Genomic DNA, 21,281 nt, shown 5'->3' with positions numbered 1-21,281 from the left:
AGAGTTGGGTTCAGCACCTTCAGTTGCAGCTGACTTATGTGAACACACCCTGATTGCTCCTGTGCTGTGGGAGACGGGTTGACAAGGAGCACAGGCTGCAGATGGAGGGTGGTGGCACTCCCCTGTCCTCAGGTCCTGCTTGTCTCAGATCAGGTCTGGCTTTGATCGAGTTGATCCCACTCTGGAGTGAGCAGGGTGTGAATTCAAAGTGGCATTGGCCCAACAGCTCTTATTGCCCAAAAAATCCCCCTGCCCTCTGTGCTGCTGGGAAAATGGAGCTCACTTGAAGCCTGATGGGGCGAAGGGGCCAGCCAGGACCTGGCTGTCATGGGTGGCTGTGCCTGGAGCTGGCCCCGGAGCAAGGTGGGAGCAGAGCAGGCAGCAGATGCTGCTGGTTTGGCAGCACATTCCAGGGCCACTCGTGGGCTCAGCATTGCAGGGGGCTGCCAATGGATCCCTCTTGGCATCAGCAGCTGGGACCTGCTGTTTGTGCTGTGCCGGTCGGTCGGATGCATCCCGGTGCTTTGGCAGCGAGAGGAAGCAGAAGGCCAACAGTGACGCTGTGAGAGTGGGGAGGAAGCTCCGGCTGCAGGAGGGGATTTCCAGAACATTGTGATCTGCTGCTTATGCAAATCAGAAACTCAAATTAACCTGGCAGGATGGGAGGGCTCTGGGATGGAGGGCAAAGGAGAGGCAGGGGAGGGAGCCTAGGATAAACTGCTGGGAGGGCAGAATGGAGCGTGGAAGGAGAAGGGAGGTATTGGGGAGCATTCCCACTCCACCAAGCCTCTGCAGTACCCTGCTTTCAGGGTACTGGATCATCCCCTTCAGGGCATTGGATCACACCCTGGCTTTCCAGGGATGCTGGGCTGTGTTCACTTTGCTGAGTTTACCCTCTCCCTGAATGAGGGCTTCCTTCTTCCTCTGCCTCTGGCATGTGAGGCTGGACTCAGTGCACCTGTTTCACAGGAGACCACCACCTCCTGCCACCCTCTCCTTCCTCCACAGTCAGCAGGAGATGGGTTGTCGTGGGACCTGATGCAGTCCCATAGTGGGACCAAAAAATGTGGGAACCAGGCCTGGGATTGCTCAGAGGATTTCCTTGCATGCCTTAAGCTTTGAATCATTTGGAGTCTCAGTGTACAAAACCAGCAATAGGCACAGAGGGATTTTCCCCTCTTCCTCTCTCCCCAAGCCATCTCATTCAATTGTAATGCCTGAGAACAGGGCTCAGCAGCAGTCATCGTGTCCCGGAGAGCTGCTCCAGAGATATGGGAACAGTCCTGGAGAGCTCAGTTGTTTCCCCAGCTCCAGCTCGCCACCTCCCAAGACTGAAGGCTAGGTTTCTCCCCTCAGAAGAAGGGGAGGAAGGCAGGTGGGATGAAAGTGCCTTTCATTGTGTTAGGGATTAAAGACAATACCCCATCTGCCTCTGTGGCTCCTCCTCTCCAGGTGCTGGGAGCAAAGAGGATGTGCAGTGGCTGAGTCAGAGCAGAGGTTTGGCCCTCTCTGCGCAGCAAACATGGGCTCCTGGGGTTTTCTGGATGTTGCAACCTGTGAAATCTGGCCTTGCCTTTGCCTGGAAGCAAGCCCTTGCCCCCAACATTGGTGGTCAATGTGCAAAGTGTAAATCCCAGACTCTTCCCTGCAGTAGCCCTGAAAGCTAAAGTGTGGATGGCCAGCATGGACTTGCCTCCAGCCCTTACCCTGCTCACAGCCTTGCTAATTTTTCTCCTTTCCTTTCCACCTCCTTGTTGATCACAGAAGTTAGGCAGGAGATTTTTCACCGATTGCTCTTGGATTGGGTGGGTTGGAGCCAGTGGAGGGAGCAGAGGTCTTCGTGGACAGTGGTGCTATGAAGTGTATTTTCTCTGGAGACTGGGATGCTACAGGGATAGGGATGAAGCTGCTTTTTGAGTGAGTCCCAGAGGCCATGCTAGTGCTTCCCAAGATGCCATCACCCTCCTGGCATTGCCGTAGGATAGCTAGCTCTGCTGAGCTCAGGCCAGTTTGTGGTTCTTTGTAGGGCAAAAACCCCAGCATGGGGCAGGTGCTGAAATAACCTGTGCTCAAATGGGGTACTGAGAGTGCCGAGTGTTTGCAGCAATTAAAACACCACCGGTTGTTTTGTGCTCCAGCTGAAAGAGCAACTGCTGCAGGAGATGGATTACTATGGCACTGGGGCAAGACAGAGGCTTTTTGGCAGGACTTTTCCAGAAGAGGGAGTTGCTCAAGGAGGAAATCCCATCTCACTCTCCCTTCCTATCCCTAAACATTGTGTGACTCTGCTATCTTGTCTGCATTGTAGGAGCAGCCTGCAGCAGGCGCCAGGGGAATTCCTGACCTTGGGACCAGTGCTCTCTGGTCAGCCAGTCCTCCTGGTGGTGGCATCACCCTGAGCTAGGCTGGGGACTTGCCCTGAGGGGCTGACTTGTGGTCCTGTGCCACTCCAAGACATCCAGGCTGTGGGTGGTGAAATCCCTGGCCATTGGCATATAGCAATTGTGGTACAGCCAGAAAGTTCACTGGAGTGTTTACATCTGTGCCCAGGGAACACCCCCCACCCCGGTACAAACCCCTGAGCGTCTGTTTGGCAACAAGAATGAAGCAGATGATGGCTCACATGTTGTGGCCCTGTGCTAGCACCGAGCAGGGTTTCCCCCTGCTCTGGAGGAACAAGACTCTGCTGCCCCAAATCTCTCTCTCCCAGGAGTGATGGGCTCACCCATGCCTTAAAACTTCCTTGAGCCTTCCTCACCCCTGAGCCCTGTTCCCAGCTGTGGGAAGGTGGCCAGCTCTGCTCCCCAGTCTCTGTGCCACCCTCATCTCCAGAAGCCTCTGCTGCAAAGCTTGGAGCTGCAGTGTGAAACCGCAGGAAGAGACTGGCAGATGAAGACTGGGGTTACATCCTCCCTTCAAAACAACTTCTGCAGCTGCTCAGAGTCTTTGAAGCAGGTTCTTGGCCAAGCAGGTGACCCATAGGCTGCTGCAGGCATGGGGTGTGTTAAGCCCCCCCAGATGCCCAATCCTACTTACACACAGGGGCTAGACAGAGCTAGACAGATCTCTATGGGGGAGTATAGGGAGGGTAAAAAAGCTTCAACCAGACTGTTTTGCCCCAATAAAGGTTATTTTCTTACAAGGGGATGTTTTACAGGAAGGTATCAAGGGAATTTTTAGTGGGATAATACCCAGCTGAGTTGTTTCAGCTTCCCTGGTTTGTCTCTACATGTTGCTGCTTCTTGACCTCAGCTGGTTTTGAAGTGTTGTAATAATACTGTGTTATTATTCCTAACACTGCTTTGATATTTTGAAGGTGAAGCTTTCCTCACCCAGCTGTTCTGAGGAAGACTAGGGTATTCACAACTTTTTGTTCTGACTTGGAAACAACTGAAAGTGCTGGAATTTCCCGCTTTTGGAAATTCCAGTTCTTTTCTCCCGAGTGTTGGGGGAAGTGCAAACAAGCTGTTTGGGGGTGTAGCCTCTATGGCATGTGCCTTTCGACTGCTTCTTCAGCAGCTTGAAAGCACAGGAAACCGCGTGCGAGGACGGGTGGATGCCATCAAGTCTGATCTGTATCTCTGGTTTATGAAAGCATCATCCACACAACAGCATGAACCCTGCCGGGGATTTTCAGAGGCATGAAGTGAAGCTCTTGGTGAAGTCCCTGCACTGCTGCCAGCCCCACATGCATTTTCAACCCCTTTCTCAGTAAAAGCGTTGCTCAGGGAGATTTTGTGGTGTCTTCAGGGCCCTCCCTGGAGCTGGGGCTGGGCTCTTACCAGAGTTTGCCTATGGGAGCAAGGAGACACCAAGGCTTCTCAGTCCCAGCCAAACCTGCCCCAGTAAGTCAAATGTTCTCGCCCCAGGGTCAGCAACAGTGAGGTTTTATTTATCAGATTTAAAATTGTCTTTTCCATCTGGGTAAATTCCTTGGTTTAGTGACATGTTCGGGTATGAATTATTTTGCTTCAAGACAGACAATCTCCCTACCCAGACCCCTCTGCTCCCCTCCCCGAGACTGCCCCGCTTGCAATGTGGTGCTGCTTTCCAGCGCAAAGTGAGTTGTTCTCTGGAGGGGACTGAGCGTCCCCTGAAGCCCCCGAAGCTGCGGTGACATCAAGGCAGTGGCTGTGTGCTGGCTCAGACACAAATGGCCCCAGCTGGCACCTAGTCCTCCCCGCCACACAGGGCCAGCAGAGCCTTTCGGTAGTCGCCAGAGGTGTCCTTCTGCAAGAGGGAGAGCCATGTCAGAGAACCAGCCCTGGGGAAGCCTGGTCCAAGGTGCTGGGCGCAGGGAAGGCACAGCTCCATGCCCTGAACACTCTGCAGGAGCAGTGGAAGATGCCAGCACATCCTCTCTAAAGCCAGACCAGCCAGCACTGGGGCTGATGGGGGCAGGTTCCCCCTCCCCAGGTGATGCTCAGCCCTTGTGTCGCTCATGGCTCAGGTCCCCTCAGGACTCAGCCAGACAAGGTGAAGAGCCAGGAAGGGATGTCCCTGTCCCCTCACCTCAATCATGTGGTGCAGCGATTTGTCAAACAGGTCTATGAACTCGCCCCGGATGTTGAGTAGGTCGATCTCGCTCCGAGAAATCATGATCCGGGTCAGGGTCCTCTCATCTGTGCCAGCACCCTGCAAGGGGGAGTTTGAACAAAAAGCCCTGCAGGGACTGGGGCTCACAGATGCTCCTGGCATCTCCAGCACAGACCAAGCTGGGGACCAGGCCCACAGGAGGGCCACAAAAATGAGGCTGGAACACCTGTCCTGTGAGAAAGGGCTGAGGGAACTGGTTGTTCAGCCTGAAGAAGAGAATGCTCTGGAGAGACATTATTGTAGTCTTTTAATACTTAAAAGGGGCTTTAGAAAGATGGGGACAAACTTTTTAGCAGGGTCTGTAGTGATAAGACAAGGGGTGATGGTTTTAAGTTAAAAGAGAAGATTCAGACTAGTTACAAGAACGAAATTGTTTACTATAAGGGTGGTGAAACTGACCCAAGTTTCCCAGAAAGGTGGTGGATCTCCCCTCTGTGGAAACATTCACGGCCAGTTGGATGGGGCCTTAAGCTGTCTTGAAGATATCCCTGCCTATTGCAGGGAGTTGGACTACATGACCTTTAAAGGTCCCTTCCAACCCTAACTGTTCTATGATCTCTCCTTGGACATATGCTGGACTTGCTGTGAACAAGACATCAGCCTGACACTTCTGATAAACCCAGGTGTTGCTTTGAGCTCAGCCCTCCCTACTCCCTAAGGGACAGCCAGAGGACAAACTCCATCCCTTTCAGGGAGTTAAAGCACAGTCCCAGGAAATCCCAGTACAACCCTCTCCCATAGCCCAGCCCCAGGAGGGTCTGTCCTCACCTTCATGGACTTGTAGAGCTTGTCAGCAAAGAAAGCCGGCTTGTTCTTCACACTCCGGACTGCAACACACAGAGGGGACAGAAAGTGGGTTCATGGCACCCAGGGGACACACCACAGCAAGGAGCTGTGGCACCACTGCCTCAGTCACAACCCCTCCTTGGTACAAGGGTGCAGGCCTGGCCCTCTCTGGGGACTCTCTAAGTGCCCCAACCCCATGCCCCACTGGGAGTCTCCATGGCCCAATGGCAGCGGGAATCTGCTGCCTCACTGCCTTGGCAGTGACAGCTAAAGGGGCTGCCTGCCCTGTGGGGAGCCCTGTCCAGAGGGAGCACTGACCGATGGCCACGAAGGCGTCCCTCACATCTCCCGACATCCGCTTCTTGATGGCGTGCTCCACATCGTGGTTGGTCATTTTGATGAACTCCTGGAACACTGGGGATGGGGAAGAGGAAAGGGTCACTGCTGAGCTGTTCCATCCCAGCCCTGGGCACCTGGGAGACTTGAGCCTCAGCCGTGGAGACTTCTGGACCAGGTGGGACCAGAGCAGGCTTGGGTGACTTCAACAAGCCACCTCAAATGCCAGGCCATACCATCTCCTCCCACTGACTGCCTCATCCCCAGCACAGCTGGGGAGACAGGGCTCAGCCTTGAGGGGACCCCCGTCTCCCCATCTCCCACCCAGCCCAAATCCAAGCACTTGTGTTGCAGCTGATGGAGAACTGTGATCCTACCTCTGCAGAGGTGGGGGTAGCTGCGGGTGCAGAGGATGCTGAGGAATCGGGTCTCCAGGGAATCACTGGAGTCATTGCTGGAGACATCCGCAAGTTTCTGGGAGAGAACAGAGTGATGAGGGAAGCAGAGAGATGAACATAGCAGACAGGGACACAGGTGTCAAACAGTTCTTCCTGGGACAGCCAGGAAACCCTTTTGTAAAGAGGGTCACCATTTATGAGCAGGAAAATAGCTGGGGAGTTTTTGCCCCTAAAAAAGGCATTTCCTCTGCACATATGTGAAGCTGCACCCTCACAGATTATCTCTAAGAAAGTATGTTTTCCAGTTTTTTTGGAAAAAGCTCTGCAATGCTCCTGGTTAAGACCATTTTTGTCCTTTGTGGAGGATGTTTCAGGGGTGACCAACACCACCTGAAGAGGAAATTCAGGGCTGCCAGACACAGAAGGCACCCTGGGCCACAACAGTGCTGCCCATGAATGAAACAGCTGCCGTTCCTCTGTGGGCATCAGTGGGAGGCTGTGCTCATCTCATCCATTAGGCTATTGCAGGAGAGTCACCCCTTCCCCAGTTCCCACTTTTGGGGAGCCAGGGAAGCCAGCCCCAAGTCCCACACTACCTGGAACACGGGTCCCACATGCAGGCAGCGGGCAGGCTTGGTCCCCAGGGGAAGGGCAGGCGGCTTCCCCCCTCTCCTGCCCCATGCTGCAGGGAAATGCCCTCATTGCAGGTCCCATCTGTCCCCTTGTCCCCTGTCCTGATACAAGGACACCAGAGTCCCAAGCCAGTGAGCATAGCCCATGTGGTCAGAAAGGCCTGGCTGGTGGGGCTGCAATTCCAGCCCCAGCCCTGTACCCCAGGACTGCAGCATCCCTTCAAACATGCAGAAGGGTGAGGAGCAAAAGGCAGGCACTCACCAGGGTCTCAGCAACAACCTGGTGGAGAGAGAGAGACAGGAAGACAACAGGGTCAGAAGGTGCTGCTCAACTTTTATCTTTCCCTGACAAAGCAAGGGAAGTCTAGCAAAATCCCTTAAAACTACCTGTCCCCAGGTCCCCTGCTTCCCCATGAGCAGGACCTGTGTCCTCCTCCAGTTTGGTCTCTACACCAGAACCTTCAGAGGGTGGTCTTTGGCCAAACAAAGTGAGTCCCCCAGCCCTGGAGCTTGGATGCCATCCTTGCTTGGCTCTAGACTGGTTTCCACCAGCCTGCCCACCTCTGCCAGTGGGATGAGGGGAAGGGCAGCTTTGCTGACAAAACACAGCGTGGTGCCAGGTCAGGTGCCAACCGGCTGGCTCGTCCCTGTGCATGTCATGCCTGGCTCTCTCTGTGCAGCAGGGTGAGGTGGGCAGCAGCACATGCAGCAGGGGTGCAGGCAGTGAAAGAGCAGTGATGCCTTAGGATTTTAGCTTTTATATCTTTCATATATTTGTTATCCTGCAATTTTTAATATATAACTCTAAACTCCATACAGAGTGCTAGCTACTGCTTTCCCATTTTAGTCAGACAAAACAATTCCTCTCTAGGCCTGGGAATCAAGGACACCTTACTGCCTCAGGCCACAAAGAATGTAAACAAAAGTGAGTTTGGGGGGAGCAAACTTGGGGTGAATGTCTTCATTACCTGAAGTTGTAATTGGAAGATTAACCCCCAAATGAAAATGGACCAAACTTATAAAAGTATGAAAACCCGTGACCCATTGTCCATTTTTGGGTGTAGCCCCTGGGGGGCTACATGTGCCCTAAATGTATCTGAAGGCACTTCAATAACTGCTTTTTAACTGCTTTTTATTCCCTTAATTTTGTCTGGCCTGTTTTTAGGTAGTCCTGAAAAGGCATCAGCAGCAGTACAGGCAGAGAGCGTGGCAGGGTGCAGGCAGTGCCTGGGCAGAGGACAGGCAGAGAGTGTGACAGGTACAAGCAGTGCACACACAGGGACACAGGCAGCACAGCATCCACTCCCTCTGCTGGCAGCAGCCCTGCTGGGAATGCTGTGGTGCTCTCCCATGCGTTGGAACATCCAGCGCTGGCACAGGGCAGCCAAGTAAGAGCTCTGGTTTGACCCTGCACAGATCTTCCCAGCCCCTAATAGAAAAGATGCAGCCCTGAGGAACAGGAGGTCAAGGAACACAGCCCATGGGTCACAGGTCTCCTGGGAGCAGGAGCTGAGCTAGGGAATCGCCCCCACACCCCCCTGCACTGCTTCTGGCTGCTCAGCCTTCTCCCTCCAGTTGTGTCTCACCACAGCCCAGGAGAGGTTTGGAGCATGCCAGCGTGTCAGGGCTGCCCCCTGCACAAAACACGGAGGTGGGTGGCTCCTGTAGAACAGCCCAAAGCTGCGTTTGCAGCTCAAGAGCCAAATTTCAGCATCAATGTGTGTTGCTGAACCCCAGAGGGGCAGCTCTGCACAAAAAAGGCTGTAGCCTACTGGTTGGGAACTCCCTAGGACGGCTCTCCCCATGCATGAAGCAGCAGTGTCAAGGGCTTCAGGAATCAGGCATGGGAGCTTTACTTCCAAGAGTGTCATTTCACCTGGTATCTCCCCCTGCAGTTTACAGAGACCTAGCCCAGCAGCATTTGCTTCCCTGAGAATGTCAATTCCAGACCAGGGCATGCAACATCCTCTTCTATTTTTTTAATGCAAAGTCCACAAGAGCACTGCCAATATGGGTCTTACCTTGGCATCTTCATGTGCCTGTGCGGGGTTGTCTGGTCCTTCATCACGGTTGCCCTGTAGTTGGATACAAAAGTCATGAAGATGGAGAGGGGACATCTCCTGGGAGAGCCCCAAGTGTGGGAGTGGCAGACAGACTCCAGCAGCACTGCCCAGCCAGGGAGTGATGCTCTGTCTTCTCCAGCCACTATCCTTCCAGACCCCCAGCACTGCCTGTGGCAGGGAGAGGAGACCCAATGAAAGCTGCTCTTACCAGAGCCAGGGAGACGAGAATCCTCTTGAAATGCCCCGATGTATCAGAGCTCAGGTCATCTTCCAGGCTCTTGTGGTAGGCTGTGGAGAAGGGATGGCTGAGCCCTGCACCTCAGCTTCCCACCCACCAGTGCCTGTTGTGCCCGTGATCCCCATGGAAAGTGTGGCTGAAGCAGATGCCTCCATCTACCCAGGGTAGAGGGGATCACCCCAGCAGTTCTAATGCCCTGAGCACAAGGAGAGCCTCTTGCTCCAGGTACTCTGGAGGAAATAGGATCATTGTGAAAGAGCCCTCAGGGAAGGAAACACTGATGGCAGAGCTGGGGCATGTCACGAGATGGAGAGAGGCAAGGACCAGTGCTCTGCTGGAGGGACTAACATCACAGCACCAAGCCATGGAACCCAACCCAGAGACAAAACTTTATCTGACTCTGGAAAGGCCTTGTACAGTGTGATCTGTGCCCAGAACCTGTGTGCTCCCCCCATCCCTCCTGTGTCCTACCTTCCTGATACGCCTCGTTGATAGCCCTGATCTCCTGGTTGTTCCGCGTGGCCATGATTTCGATGAGGACGCTCTCATCTGTGCCAGCCCCCTGGAAGAGAGTGGCATGGTGGGTGCTGCAGGTGCCAACACCAGATGGGGACATGATGGCACTGCCCTGCAGTGCCAGGCAAGGAGGGGTCCAGGTCTATGTCCATCAAATGGCCCCAAGGGCTGGTAGGAACCAACACAGAAGTGTCCAAGTATGCTGCTAGTGGGCTCCCAACTGGTGTGACTGGTGGATAATAGTGCATGTCACTGGTTTGCCCCTACCCTGGCTCCCCTGTGGCTACCAGCTGGCTGAGCATGCTGGGCTGCAAAGAGGCATGCAAGTCTTGAGTGCAAAACAGGTCTTTGTCCTGGTGCTTTCTGATATTTTTTTCACTTCTCCATAGGAGACGAGACCCTGGGGCATGTGAAACTGTGGGTATTAACAGCCCTGGGCCACCAGCAGTGTGACAATTACCTCCACAGCCTTCCTCAGCTGCTTGGCATCATACTGCGCCGGTGTCAGCATCAGCCCAAGGATCAGTTTGGCCAAGCTGCCAGACAGCTCAGATTTCAGGTCTGCCATCAGGTCCTGCAAAAAGCATTTGAGGGTTCAGCCCCCAGCTGCTTCTGCAGGGATGGACCAGTTGAGGCAACATGAGACAAAAAAAAGGAGAGGAGAGCATAGGGCTTGGAGACATCTGTGAAGACCCTTGGAGCAGTTTAAAGTCACATATTCGGGTGGCTCTGGGGAGATTCTGGCTCTGGAGTCCTCTGTTTGGAGCTGAGGATGGGGCAAGTGAAGGGGAAGGCACACCCTCGCTCGGGCTGGTGGGGCACCCAGAGTGGGAGGCTGCTATGACAACTCTGTCTCCCTTGGGGGAGTCATGCCAGGGCATGTGAGTGTGCCCCAGCTGCCCACTGCTCCCTGGGCAGGATTCCTTTCAGTGAGGGGCTGATCTCCAAGTGGAAGGGAACAGGATGTGGGCAGGAGGAAGCAGGGTGGGATGGAGGCTGCAGTACCCTGCCATAATGAGCTTTGTAAGCCTTTAGGATCTGTTGTCTCTGGGCGTTGCTCCTCTTGGTCACCACGTCTATGATGGCCCCTTCGTCTGTGCCTGCAATGACAGCAGAGCCACACTGTGTCACCGTGTCACCTCTGATCATGGCCACACCGCCACACAAACAGGATAGGCAGGGAAGGGAAAGCTCCTCCAGCTCCATCTCTATTCCCCCTGGGGTTTCCATGCAGCCCTGTGTGGGCCAGGATGGAATTTCTGCCCCAAGAGCTGGTGAGGAGCAGCAGGAAGGGATGAAACTCACAGTCCCCACTTACCCAGGCCCTTCATCGCCTTCCTCAGCACCTGCGCATCCCCATCATCGTTGAAGTCTCCTGCCGGCTGCACTGTTCCTCGCAGCTGTGGATGCAGAGAGGGGTTTATGTTCTCCAGCCCCCTCGAGATGAGAGGGAGGGAGGAAGGGATGAAGGGATGGAGAGAGGGAGGGATGGAGAGGAGATGGAGAGGAGGGAAGGTGCCACCCAGCAAGCTGAGGCCAAAGCAGGTTCTGTGTTAGTGCAAGCACCTGGGGATCAGTGAGGATCCCCCCACCACTTCCATTAAGGGGCAAACCATAGCCAGACCAGCACAGAGCAGGAAGAAGACAGCAACAGACAGTTCCTGGAGTCTCGGTGTCCTGCCCAGTGTCACACCTGCCTGCCCTAGCCTGGAACATCTCAGCCTAGGCTGGTCATGTCACTGAGAGACAGAAGAGGAGTCGCTGAAAGGATGCCCACTCCTACCCCACAGTTCTATCCTCCTGTGTCCTTACAGCTCCAAACACATCTCCATCCTCACAGTGTTGTGTAGGGCTCAGGGTGTATTTTCTGCACATCCCAAAGCACCCCATTGTGGGAGCTTCAGCTGCATGCAGGCTGCTTCTCCCCATACTGCAGCCATGCCCTGGCCAGCTCTGGGCTGCCCCAGGGGGCAGGAGTTCTTTGGTAGGCACTGGAGCCAGGGCTGCATGTGATGCATTGCAGAGACATGCAGGACCCACTGCCACAAGGCAGGAAGGCCTCAGAGAGAGGAGGGGGTTAGTGGAGGCCACGGGGGGCAGCCAGCCCTGCCATGGTTACATCCTGCCAACCTCGTACCCCAAAACCAGAGAATGGCATCAAGAGAAGCTGGGGAGCGAGAGTCAGAGCAAAGGTGCGGGGCTGGCTGTGCCCCATGGCAGAGAGGAGCAGCCAGGGGTCCCAAGCTGGCAGGCAGCACAGAGGGGGTGCAGGGGGCTGGGGGTGCTGACCTCTACTTTGACCGCACTAAGCTCCCACATCCGATAGGCCACCTGCGCCGCCTCGGGGAAGAACTCACCTGCAGCACTGCAATGGGAGGGCAAGGACAGGGGACAGTGAGCCATGGGGCCCTGCACCTGCAAACAGCCCCCCTCACCCTGTCTTGCTCCTCCACAAGGGGTGTTTTGTATCCACTGGGCACAGGGGCAGGACCCAGGTGCTTGCTGTGGGGCTGGATGGGTGAGAATGGGAGGAAATGTGTGGTGAATCCCAACCTTCCCCACCAGAGCATCCTCCCTCCAGGGGTTTGGCCCTGCCCTGCAGGGCTCCCACAAGCCAAGAAGGAACCACGACAGTGTGGCTGGCCATGCAGAGGGGCCACAGGGCCCCCTGTACCCAACCAGTCACTGTGGGTGCTGCTGGTGCAGGTGCTCCACCAGGCTTTGACCCAGATGTTGTACCCAGCACCAAGGGGATGAAGAGGGACAAAGGGGGGTCACTAGTGGTCTTACTCATCATCCCCTCCACACAGCTTCAGCAGAGCCTTCTTGTACTCCCCAGACGTGTCCTCCTGGAAAGGCAGATGGAGACAGAGAACCATGCAGTAGGTAGAGTCAAGGCAGTGAACTGTGTCCTCAGAGATGGACACCCAGCACAGCCCTCCCAGGGGCACAGGCATCATCAGGGAGGCAGCACCAGCAGCTGCCTGGAGGGTGAGTGGGGAACCCCAGCAGCTACCTTGATCATGTTGTAGAGAGATTTCTCATACTTGGTCCTGAACACCTCCCGGATGTCCAGCATATCGATCTCGCTGCGGGACACCATGATGCGGATCAGCGTGTTGTCTCTCGTGCCCAGGCCCTGCAGTGGAGCAACCCCCACATCAAGCCTGGGATGGCCAAGCAACTCAGACCATCACATGTAAGACCCTCCATCTGATTTCTACCCAGCCCTGATTCTGAAGGAGTAACTCCTTTGGAGGGAAGGGCAGAGACCCCAGGTCACTTAAGTCCTGCCTTCATGGAGACCTGTGTCACCCTGCTCTCCAGCAGCACCCCATGGCAAGGGGACCCCTCCTCTGGCCAGATCCCTGCAGTGCTGGGGAGACCCTGCAGAGAAGGGAAAATCCACTCACCTTCATGGCTTTGTAGAGCCTTTCAGCAAAATACTCTGCTGTGCTTCTGATGCATTTCACTGCAGGGAAATTGAGGTGTGGTGAGGGATGCCAGCACCCAGCTTCACCAGTGCCCCCAGTCTCTGAGCACCCACACCCCATGGGAACCACAGCCAGCATCCCCACCCATCCTGAAGGAGCCTCCCTGAGCTCCCTGATACCAGGTACAGCCACAGCCCTGACCCTGCTGGCCCCAGTGCTGAGCCCTCCCAGTCCAGGAAGGGCAGTGGTGTGTTTTTGCAGGATCCCCATGCAGGGCTGGCTTACCCACAGCCAACATCAGCTTCTCAAAGTCACCAGAGAGCTCTCCCCGGATGCTCCTCTCAATGGGCTTCCCAGCAATCTTCAGATATTCATCAAAGACTGTGGGATGAGAGCAAGGAGATGCCTGCAGAAGCTGCCAAGATATGTTCAGGCCCACCCTGAGCCTGCAGGTGATGCTCACCCAGGCGGAGATGCTGCCTGCTCCTCCGGCCAAGGATGTAGATGAACTGGGCCTCATCCGTGCCCCATTTCAGCTCGCCAGCTTCCAGCAGGTCCTTGTGGGATGGAGAAGGTAGCACAGCCTGACTCAGGGTGCTGCCCTTGGCACCCACCCACCTGCAGCCTAAATCCAGATGTCCCAGTGCCACCAGCTCCATCCTTGCCCAGATACCACCTATCACAGTGACCCGCCAAGCCTCACCTTGGCATCCTGCTCCACCAAGTCCTCGCTCACCACATCATCCTCTTCCCTGGCACCCTGTGGGAGAGAGATGGGCTCAGCCCTGCAGGGCACAGGCACCCATCACCTGCAGATGCTGGACAGATGGACATACCTGAAGCAGAACAACGAGCATCTTCTTGAAGTGACCCGATGTATCTCCAACGATGTCAGCTTCCAGGTCTCTCTCATAGGCTGGGGAAGAGGAAGAGGTCAGGCCTAGAAAGCTGGATCCCTTCACCTGTGCCCTTTTTGTGGCCCAAGGGGACACAGGGCAGTCCCTGCCCTTTCTCAGCCCTCACCATCTTTGTAGGCAGCCACCAGGTCATGGATCTGCTGGTTGGTGCGGGAGGCGAGGATCTCAATGAGGCACTTCTCATCTGTGCCAACACCCTGCGGGCAGAGACACAGCCCCATGAGCCGTGGGGCTGGCTGGGGTGTCCTCAGAGGGGCCCTGGGGGGCGTGCCCACCCCTTACCGAGATGGCATCTTTGATCTCTTTGGCATCTCCATAAGCTGGGGGCCGCATCAAGCTCACAATCAGCCGCTCAAACTTCCCGGTCAGCTCGTACTTCAGGTCTGCAATGAGGTCCTGGTGGAGGGGGAGAAAGGGGCTGGGGGATCCTTTGCTCCACAGCATCTCCAAGTGGGTCCAGGGAGTGGTGGGTCCCTGCGTGGGCTGGGTGGTGGCAGCCAGGACCACTTGTGTTTGCAGTGGGGGCATGGGCCAGGGAGTGTTCCTGGCTTTACCTTCCCATAGAGGGATTTGTAGGCTTGGCAGATCTCCACCCGCTGCTTGTTGCTTCTGGATGTGATCAGGTCGAGGATGGCCTCCTTGTCACTGCCTGTGGGGAGAGCCAGGAGTCACCACAGCCACCCTGCTGTGCCCAAAGCTGCTCTGGAGGTGGGGCTGGGAGGAAAAAACAGAGCCAAGCTGGCTCCAGGGAGGAAAGGAAACCAGGAGAGCTTGGGGCAGTCTGGAGGAGCATCCATACCAAATCCTTTCATGGCATTGTACAAGGCCTCTGCATCCTGGTTGGCGTCAAAGCCCTGGAAATCCTTCACCGAGCCCCTGTAGACCTATGGGAAAGGAGGGGAGAAGGTACAAGAGGAAGGAGCAGCCCCAGTGCAATTGGGGAAGGAGAAGTTGAAGCAGAGCAGGGTTGAGGTGACATCTGTTGTGGCTCAGGTTGCCCAAGGCAAAGCTCAACCTCAGACATAAACAGTTGTTCTCCTCTGCAGTTGTTTCCTTTCCCATTTGCTCTCCCTACAGAGGGAATTAATTTTCCAGTGCCTGTTGCAAGCAAGGAACCACTCTGGATGCTGAGGATGCCCGGGCTCTGCATGGCCTCCAAGCAATGACACAAATTTACAGGCACAAATGGGCTGCTAAGTGGAAAACACTGAGAAGCACCAGAGCTGCCAACAGTTTGTCCTGCTCCAGCATGAACTCCCATGGGACCCAGACTGATCCAATGGGTTGGAGAAGAGGTCCTAGATATTGGGAAAGACTTTCCTGAGAGCCCGAAAAATCCTGAGGATTGATAAAATCCACCTCTATCTGCTCTTCTGCCACTTCCAGACTGCACAACAGGGACCCCAGGAATGACACCTTCAGAAGAGACCTCAGGAAAAAGGAGGGACCAAAATCCCCCTTCCCAGGTCAGCTTTGTCCAGGGGAATTCACCCCATGGGAGCCTGGAGCTGGACTCTGAATGAGATCAGCACCACTCTGAGTGGAAGCAGATGTGAAACCATCCTGGCCCCACATAAAGAACAGGGATACGTCCCCACCAGAAGCACAGAGTGGGAAGAAGTGAGCAGCAGCATTTCCTTTGCAGTCTTGCTGAGAAACAGGAGGGAGCTGAGAGCTGAGCTGGGGCTGTCAGCTGTGTCAGAACCCTGGGAAACTGAGCATCCTCCTTTGGCTCTGCTTGTACCATGTGCCAGCTGAATATGTGCACCTCCCTGGGCTCATCTGCTCAGGATCTGCTGCACAGCTTCTTTAAGATCCTCAGGAGCTGTAGAAGAGCCCAGGCCTACTGCCAGCATGGACATCTAAAGCCAGCACATCCTTGGAGAAGACCAACATCAATGTCCCTGACCCAGGAAGTGCCTCCAGGAATGAACCCAAGGAGACGGACTCAGGGCAGTTCCACACTCACCACCCTCCTGGGTCCCATCCCAATGTCACAGCACAACAGCTCTGCTGCACATCCCACCCAGCACCTTCAGAAACAAACCAGCCTCTCCTCCTGTTTGCCAGAGAGAAACTGGGCACATCCCACAGGCCCTCTTGGGAGGAGCTGCCGGCACTGGTGCTCCGTGTGGCAGGGACCAAGAGGAGATGCTGCCCTTCCAGGGAACCAGGCAGGCACGGAACAGATCGTATTGCAGGTGATTCATCAGGAGAGCTGGATTTAGCCCCACTTCCTGGCAGCTCCCAGACCCTCCTGGCTTGGCACAAGCTGCTCCCACACACATGCCTTGCAGAGATGGAAATAAATTGCAAGGCAAAGGAGGTGCCTGGAGGCAGCAGGAGTGAACAGGGGAGGCTGGAGGGTACAGGGAAGTCAAGATGTTGGCTGTGGTTAAATGGAGAGGAAGAGAAGGGCTGTGTTCCTGCCTGCTGAGCTACTGAAGCATGAACTGCCTGCCTTACTGGGGCAAGGGAAACTGAGGCAGGAGCTCAGTGTTCTGCATTCCCACACTCCCTGCATTCTCTGTGGGAATGAGCCCCAGGGAAGTGGGGGAACATCAGTTAGGATGGAAACAGCATCTACCCACTGCATACTCTTCGTACCCCCATCCCACTTTCCATCCTGTTTCAGCTCCCAGGGGCCTCCCGCCTCCCCTCCTCCAGCCTCTGAGTCATCCCGGCCTGTCCGGGACCTCTCAGCTAAAAATAAGCCACACTGGGGCCAGGAGGGCGGAAGCAAAATTCCCAGTGTGCCTTCACTCTCTTCTACCCCATGGCTGCTTGTGGTCCTGGAAACCATTTACTGCAGGAAAATGCTCACCTGCACTGTGCCTCAGTTTCTCTACCTACAGCAACCACTGCCTTAGCTGGGCAGGAAGCTTTGGGTAGTAAGGCTGGAGGAGATAATTGTTTGATTTCTCCAGGGAATGGAAAGCAGAGCCTGTTCCCAGCAGTGGAGAAGGGGGGCTCTGGGCTGGGACTCCTCCCCTGCCTGCAGGCAGGCTGTACTGAGCCAGCCACGGCCGCCCACCGAGGCAGGGCTTTCGACCCACACTGAGATGTTTTCCTGGCTGCAGGGGAGCACCTGCTCACCCAGCTGCCACACTGCACCTGCCCCAGTCTGGAGCGGGAAGTAATCCAGGCTGGGGAGAGGGGAAAGGCCCAAACAGGGCTGCATGCCTTGCAACATGATCAGGAGGGTGTTTTCTCCATCAAATGCCCAAATCCCCAGTGCAGCGTCTCTTCTCCTCCCCTTCTCATGGCCCTGCTTCTCTTCCCCATCCCTCTGTGGTCCCAAAGGACTTTTTCTCCTTGCTGTCCCTGCTCCCCAGCCCAACACTTTCCCCATCTGTATCACATCCAGACAGCACTGGCTGGAGAGGCAGGAATGTAAACAGGCTCAGGGCAGCATGGTGTCCGTGCATGTCACCACGTCCTTGCTGCTGCTGGAGATCCTGCCCCAGCTCTGGGGTCTGCCCTGCGGCAGCCCAGGAGCCAACCCTGCCGTGTGGAGGTCACCCTTACCTTTCCTTGGGGTGCCATGGCTTCCCAAGCTGGAAATTACTGGAATGAGGGCAAGGAGGAGCTGTGGAAGGGAACAGAAAGGGCAGTGTGAGCCAAGGCTCCTGTCTGCAAGTGGTGTTAGAGAAGGGAGGGTTTGCTCCCTCCTGGGGTGTGGCTGTGCTGCCCATGGGAGAGCAATACCAGGTGCTGCAGGATGGATCAGGGACAGGGGCTTTGCCAGCCACCCTGTGCTTACTGAGCCTTTGATATCTGGCTCTGAGGGGACCCCACAGGCCAGGGGCAGTGCACAGCTGCACAGCTTCCTGCCAGCACCAAGAGAAACCAGAGGGTAAAAATGTGCTGAATACATGGAAACAGGCTGAGCATCCTCTGCAGGGCTGGGCCTTCTCGCTGCGCCCCTCAATGTCACTTCTGCTCCCCTGCAGCCCCAAGCCCTGGGGCCACCCCAGCTTTAGCAGCTGCTGGGGACATTTCCTTGTCACATGGTGCTGGGCAGCCCCCACAATATCCCCACTATCTGAGTTTCTGTGCAGCGATCAAGGCCACCATCAGTCCCACACATCCTTGGAGACCAGCAAACACAGCTGGGTTTCCAGGGTAACTCGCAGGTTGTTTTCGAACATCAGCACCATTTATAACTGCAACCCACTGCGGTATGGGCTCTCAAAAAAAGTCCCCCAACAGCGCCATTTGCTCCGAGGAAGCTGGTAGAGGGAGAAAAACAGCTGGAAAATGGAGCCCAGCCATGAATGAACCGCTGAGCGTCAGCTGAGGCCAGCCATGAGGCACAGCCCCGCCTGGCTCCTTCACCCTCCCTCTGAGACACGTTGCAGAAAAATTCAAAGCAGACCAGGGCCACCCTGGGGGATTTTTGACCCCAAACGAGTTCGGTTTCATGCCATGGAGCAAGCAAGAGAAATCACATGAACTCCCCTGGCTTGGCTGCACATCCCTGCAGGAGCACCCATGCAAGGGGAAACCCTACCCTGGAGCCATCAGTGCAGCTGGGTCCCCCTGCTTGGGTACAGGAAGCTTTTAGCACCCACAGGCACCCTGGTTGAGGGGAGAAAGCTCTGCAAAAACCCAGAGCTGCTTTCCCCTCCCTTTCCCTCTCGAGCTGGGGAGGCTGTGAGCCTCACCCCCTTCACGTGGCTCCTGGCTGCGGGACGGTCCCCACATGCAGTGGGGCTGCACTGCGGCCGGATGCTGGATGGGTGCCAGGGATCCCACCCCAGGCACACGCAGCCTGTTAACGCCACTTCGGAGCCTGCACATGAAGCCGTGTACCCTCCTGGCAGAGGGGAAATTCGAGCATGGCACAGTCGTTCTCCCTCACTCCATGCATGTCCCATCGGGGCTGAGACCACCCAACTCATCTCGGTGGTGGTGGAGAATCGCCGAGCACACCCAGTCCCTGACCTGTCCTTGTAGTGCCCCATCCCTGTGCCCCATCCCTGTGCCCCATCCTTGTGCCCCATCCTTGTGCCCCATCCCTGTGCCCCATCCCTGTACCCCACTGCTGCTGACACCTCCGCAGGGGCCGGGAGAGCAGCCCCGGGAAAAGCCTCGGACAAACACCCCCCATCCTTTGGGCAGCAGTGGCCCAGCATGGGGGTACACCTGCCCCCCACCCAACAGCGGAGAAACGTGGGTTATGGGGATCCCGTGAGAAATCCTCAGTGATGTGCACAGCCTTTGTGGAAGCCTCTGTTCCGCCAGCAATGCACCTCCAGCCTCTCCAAAGGTCTGAGCTCAGGGGCTGCACCCCAGGAGCCCGACTGCCTTGCGGGGCTCCCCGGCACAGAGGCCACAACACCCGCTGTCCTGAAGCAAAGCAACTTCCCCGGGTTAAGAAAAATACCGGCATCCATCCTCTCGGTGGGGCTGCGGACATCCCCAAAATTCCCTGCCCCACCCTACTGCCAAAAGGCCTCCCGGGCCTTCAGGAGCTCCGAGCCCCTGGGCAGCTGCGGGGTGAGTTTACCTGCGCAAAACCTGGTGGGTACCAAACCAGGGGGGTCCGCAGCTTGGATCCCAGCTGGAAGGAAGGAGGGATGGGTGTTTCCGCAGCCGCTGCAGCACCAAAGCATGGACTAAAGCGCATCCCGGCCGGGACACACCCAGCGGGGCCCGCAGCCCCACCTCAAAAAGCACCCACCGGCAGCGCAGCCCCCCGGGGCTTGCCAAGAAGCAAAGATTTTTCATTAAAAAAAAACAACCCAGAACCCCAGGGATTCCCCCTGCAGCCACCCCTTGGAGGGAGCCTCCGCTTGCACAGCTCACCGCCCAGCCCGGCCAGGGCTTTGCACGACTTTCCTCCCCCCGGGCCGCTGCGGAAGAAAGCGGCCGGCGCCGCCCGGCCCCGTCCCGCAGCGGGCACTGACCGCAGCGCGGAGCCTCCGCTCGCAGGAGCCGCCGCCGCGCCCGGGCTGTTCCTGTGGCCGAGCGCTCGTCCTTGGCCAGCAGCTGTTTCCTCACGGCGAGACGTCACCGCCCCCGAGTCCCCGCCTGCCGTGGCCAGGGCCACATCCCACCCCCGGTGCCACGCCAGGCCTCGGGGTGCCCGCGGTGCGGCGGCGCTCAATGTCACCCGCAAAATCAGCCGAGCCTGCCCGCTGTGCGGAACCCCCGGCACAAGAGCCCCGCTGGGGTGTGCAGGGGCGCTGTGCCAGCAGCGGTGACACGCACACTGCCAGGCAATACCGGCGATTGCATTTCAGCCACGGAAATGTCGCCCCTTCTGTCCCCACAGCTGCGGTTTCCTGGTGAGCGCCGGGCGCAGGGCACCCCGCTGCCTCCCGGTCCTGCCGCCAGCCACCTCCTCCTGCACCAAATCCACCCTTCCCTGCTCATGGCTGGGAAATGTCCATCCCTGACTCTCTGCAGGAGTCTGAGGGAAGAATGGCCCGACCTTGGTCCTCCAGGGCCCACTTAAGGAGGGAGGTGCTGACCAAGGCTCTGCAGTGAGCACCCACGGGGCAGGATCCGAACTGGCACGATGGTTTTCCACCCAATCTTTTCTTCCCGTGCTGCAGACACGGATGGCATGCAGGATGAGTCTCTCCAGGATGCTCCTGGCAGGCTGTACCGTTGCTCGCAGTGCCCCGAGGCCGTTTCCTTCTGTGCCTCACCCACGTTTAACCCGGCTCCTTTGCCACCACCCTTTGCCCAGCCTGCACAGAGACCTCAGCAGGGCTGGAGGAGCTGGTGGGGCTTCCCAGGAGCCACGGGCGGTGGTGTCTGACACCAGCCAGAGCAGATAAACCCACGGAGCCCTGGAGATGCTGAAGGCTGCTGGTGTGTAACCTTTCAGGCATCCCAGCCCTGATGGTACCCAGTGGTTTGAGCATCTCTCTGAGGCTGCAGGGCAGCTGAGCTGCTCAGCCCTGCCTGAGCTGGGCAGTGTGGGCCCAGGCTGGGTGTGACATGCTGGACGGCTGGCATGCAGACATAGGGCTGTGCTCCCCTGGAGGAGCCTGGCAGGGGGAGACCCTCACGGCCTCCTAGCACTGGCTGCTCCTTCCTGCCCTGTTTTTCCCTCAGCAATGTTCCCTTGGGCTGGCATTGGTATCTGGAGACCTCCCTCGTGTGAGATGGCGTGGGTGACAAGCACGGCTTTGTTCACCCTGTGCTGCAGCGTGGGACAACAGCCCTGCTCTCCCCAGCTGGGCCATGGTGTGCTGAGCCCCCCTGCCCCAGAGGTGCTCCCAGTCCAGCAGCTCACAGGGTCTCTAGGTATGGGGCTGCCCCATAGAGCCAGGACATGAGAGCCTTGTGGTTAGTGTACATCTGTGCTTTAGATGCTCTGGATCCTTCCTTGCTTTGCTCCTGCATGGC

At 56.7% G+C, this 21,281-nt stretch overlaps 1 protein-coding gene across 3 annotated transcripts; it reads right to left on the bottom strand.

Annotated features, from left to right (window-relative positions):
* Window positions 1-3,871: 3,871 nt before the first annotated feature.
* Window positions 3,872-19,969, bottom strand: ANXA6 (annexin A6). Of its 3 annotated transcripts, none has more exons than XM_005523586.3 (26): window positions 19,829-19,969; window positions 17,445-17,505; window positions 14,716-14,800; window positions 14,471-14,565; window positions 14,199-14,312; window positions 14,023-14,113; window positions 13,836-13,915; window positions 13,703-13,759; window positions 13,463-13,556; window positions 13,285-13,380; window positions 12,979-13,037; window positions 12,582-12,704; window positions 12,356-12,414; window positions 11,855-11,930; window positions 10,884-10,965; window positions 10,571-10,665; window positions 10,026-10,139; window positions 9,521-9,611; window positions 9,020-9,099; window positions 8,770-8,823; window positions 7,011-7,028; window positions 6,096-6,192; window positions 5,701-5,796; window positions 5,365-5,423; window positions 4,513-4,635; window positions 3,872-4,230 (listed from the first exon to the last, which is right to left on the bottom strand). In XM_005523586.3, the coding sequence occupies exons 2-26, from the start codon at window positions 17,460-17,462 to the stop codon at window positions 4,171-4,173; spliced, it is 2,016 nt and encodes a 671-aa protein (XP_005523643.1). In that variant the 5' UTR covers window positions 17,463-17,505; window positions 19,829-19,969; the 3' UTR covers window positions 3,872-4,170. The 3 variants fall into 3 exon arrangements, with proteins under 3 accessions (XP_005523643.1, XP_014108713.1, XP_014108714.1); XM_014253238.2 differs by having other exon boundaries at window positions 19,728-19,872; XM_014253239.2 differs by lacking the exon at window positions 7,011-7,028.
* Between the last annotated feature and the right edge of the window lie 1,312 nt (window positions 19,970-21,281).

The sequence above is a fragment of the Pseudopodoces humilis genome, chromosome 17, assembly GCF_049639895.1.
Source record: "Pseudopodoces humilis isolate 2021_Gansu_Grassland_sample_001 chromosome 17, ASM4963989v1, whole genome shotgun sequence".
Lineage (NCBI taxonomy): Eukaryota > Metazoa > Chordata > Aves > Passeriformes > Paridae > Pseudopodoces > Pseudopodoces humilis.
This window is presented reverse-complemented; position numbering and strand designations above follow the sequence as displayed.